Raw genomic sequence first — 2,500 nt, 5'->3', positions numbered from 1 at the left:
ATGTATCAGAGTATTTTGAGATGGTTCGATCATATGGAAAGAATGGACGACGACTATTAGTGATTAGTGAAAAAGTCTAAATTCAAGGTGTTAGATGGGATGAGGAGAGGAAGACCAGAAAAAAAGGTGGATGATTACTTGAAAAGAACTATTGGGAATGGTAAGATTGCGGGCAAGGTAAGAGGCGAGTGGTCCACTGTGTATGTGTAAATGGATTGAATGTGTTCCTGATGAGCTTTCTGTGTAGGCATGTGTAGCTACACAGGGGTACATCCATGTTCCAGCAGTTGCAAGTTTGGGTGTGGCAGTGACCAATGTGTTGATTTTAGCTTTTGAGCCACCCCATCTTAGGGGAATGAGCTCCGTGTTGAACATATATATATATATATATATATATATATATATATATATATATATATATATATATATATATATATATATAGTACACACAACGTACATTTTTCTTAACTACATGATAAACATACAACCCGGATTCCAGATAAAAACTCTACAACATTCCAATATGTCCCATATATCTCCAGAGAGAGAGAAAGACCCTCCTCCCCCTCCTCTGACATTCGGAACCTACCTCGAGCAGCTTGACGCGGACATCAGCAGATATGATGATGAGGACTCTGTAGACCAGCCAGGCAGCCGTGATGGCGGTGAGGCACACCAGCCAGAACCAGATGAAGATGTAGATCTTCTCGTTGATGATGTTGACGGCCAACACGCACATCGTGTCGTGGGTCTCGATGGTGCCCGAGGAACCGAACTTCCTGTGGGAGTAAGAAGGAAGGCAATGAATGGCCGGAGTAAATAATTTTTTTTAGAATATCTTGTGTTGATTTTCCTACATTCTTTTGTGGCTTGTCTGAAGGGGTTACTCTTGTATGTTTCTTGCCTTTTTTCCCCAATTTTAGGGTTTTTTTTTTTTTTAGAGGGGGTTAACGCCAGGAAGGTACAGTCTGCCATTTCTCATCAAGTCTAAAGGGTTAAGGTAGTCAGCCTTATTAACCTTTTCTTGTCCCTAGCTGAGTAGACTGGTGAGTAGCAGGCTGGAGATCTAACCATGGACCTTGACAATACTATGGCATGTACACACACACACACACACACACACACACATCCACATTATGTAGCGTTCAAATCACATCTAAGTCCGTCATTACCCCTGGCCTACTGTTCACTAGTCCAACACCCACTTACAAATGTATCCAGAACCTGCTTGTCAAGAAAATAGAGTGAGGCTAGCAACTTCATCCCTTAAGATCGTACAATTCTGGCACAGCCTGCTGTAAAGGAAAACGGCATAGTCTATGGTGGAAAAAAAAAATTTCAACTATATTATACACTTTCCACTTTGGGGGGTTTGCTCCTGAGGGTGTTAACCTTCCGGTTTCCAATAAGTCTTGTGAGATGTGGTTACTACTCCCAGCAATTCAACTGGCTGTGGCACACCACAGTCGACAAACTACCAGGTGCTAAATTCACGAAGTCAACATTGATACTCTTTTTTTCTTTAAATAAAGGAAACGTGATTCAGTGAACCTCCACTCCCACCTCCCAGGACCTCAGATTGATTTTGGTACTTATACTGGTGATAGGAGGCTGTAATATGTCACTGGGGCACAGCACTGGATTTGTATTCGCTTGGCCTGTGTTCAAGTCCAGCGTGCTCTTCACTAGCTGAACCACCTGCGCATGGATAACGTCAGTTGGCAGCCAAACGAAGTTTATGGACACGCAGCTTCATCCCAAAATACCTCCTTAAAACCGGAAAGTTAATACTTCAAGGGAGAAACTTGTATGGGGAAAAAATAAAAAATGTGCATGGGAAAAAATTAAAATTGTATGGAGAAACACTTAAAAAATGTGTATGGGAAAAAATTTGTATGGAGAAAAATTGTATGGGGAAAAAATATAAAAAACGTGTATGGGAAAAAATAAAAAAATGTTATGGGAAAAAATATGAAAAGGTGTATGGGAAAAACGTGTATAGGGAAAATAAAAAAAATATGTATGGGGAAAAATAAATATATATATGGGGAAAATAAAAAAAATGTGTATGGGGAAAATAACAAAAATTTGTATGGGGAAAAATAAAAAAAATGTGTATGGAAAAAAAACGTGTATGGGGAAAAATAAAGAAAATATGTATGGGGGGAAAAATTAAAAAATATATATATGCATAATCTTGCTTGTAACCCTAGCGCCCAATCTCAACGAACAGCCCACAGACATTCCAGCAATCGACGGTAGTGTAAAATATTCGCACAATCCAGATTCGTCCGAACTGTCTCCTGTCAGGAACTCAAGGTTGTTGTACTGCGGTCGCTGGAAACGAAGAAGAAGAAGAGGAGGAGGAGGAGGAGGAGGAGGAGGAGGAAAAGTCCTAACCACAAAGACAGTCTGGAAGTTCCACTTGGTCACGTTTCAATGCAACTCACAAAGACATTACAGAACAGCGGCGCTGCTCACTGACTCCCGTCTGGCGAAT

The 2,500-nt window shown here is 40.7% G+C and overlaps 1 protein-coding gene across 1 annotated transcript in view; it reads right to left on the bottom strand.

Annotated features, from left to right (window-relative positions):
- LOC136840950 (innexin inx2-like) overlaps positions 1 to 2,500 on the bottom strand; it is an 84,181-nt gene that overhangs the window by 46,350 nt on the left and 35,331 nt on the right. Inside the window, exon 3 of the mRNA XM_067107965.1 lies at positions 590 to 779. Within this exon, the coding sequence (XP_066964066.1) occupies positions 590 to 779 (190 nt within the window). The remainder of the gene's footprint in view (positions 1 to 589; positions 780 to 2,500) is intronic.

Source organism: Macrobrachium rosenbergii, chromosome 1, assembly GCF_040412425.1.
Source record: "Macrobrachium rosenbergii isolate ZJJX-2024 chromosome 1, ASM4041242v1, whole genome shotgun sequence".
Taxonomy (NCBI): Eukaryota; Metazoa; Arthropoda; class Malacostraca; order Decapoda; family Palaemonidae; genus Macrobrachium; species Macrobrachium rosenbergii.
This window is presented reverse-complemented; position numbering and strand designations above follow the sequence as displayed.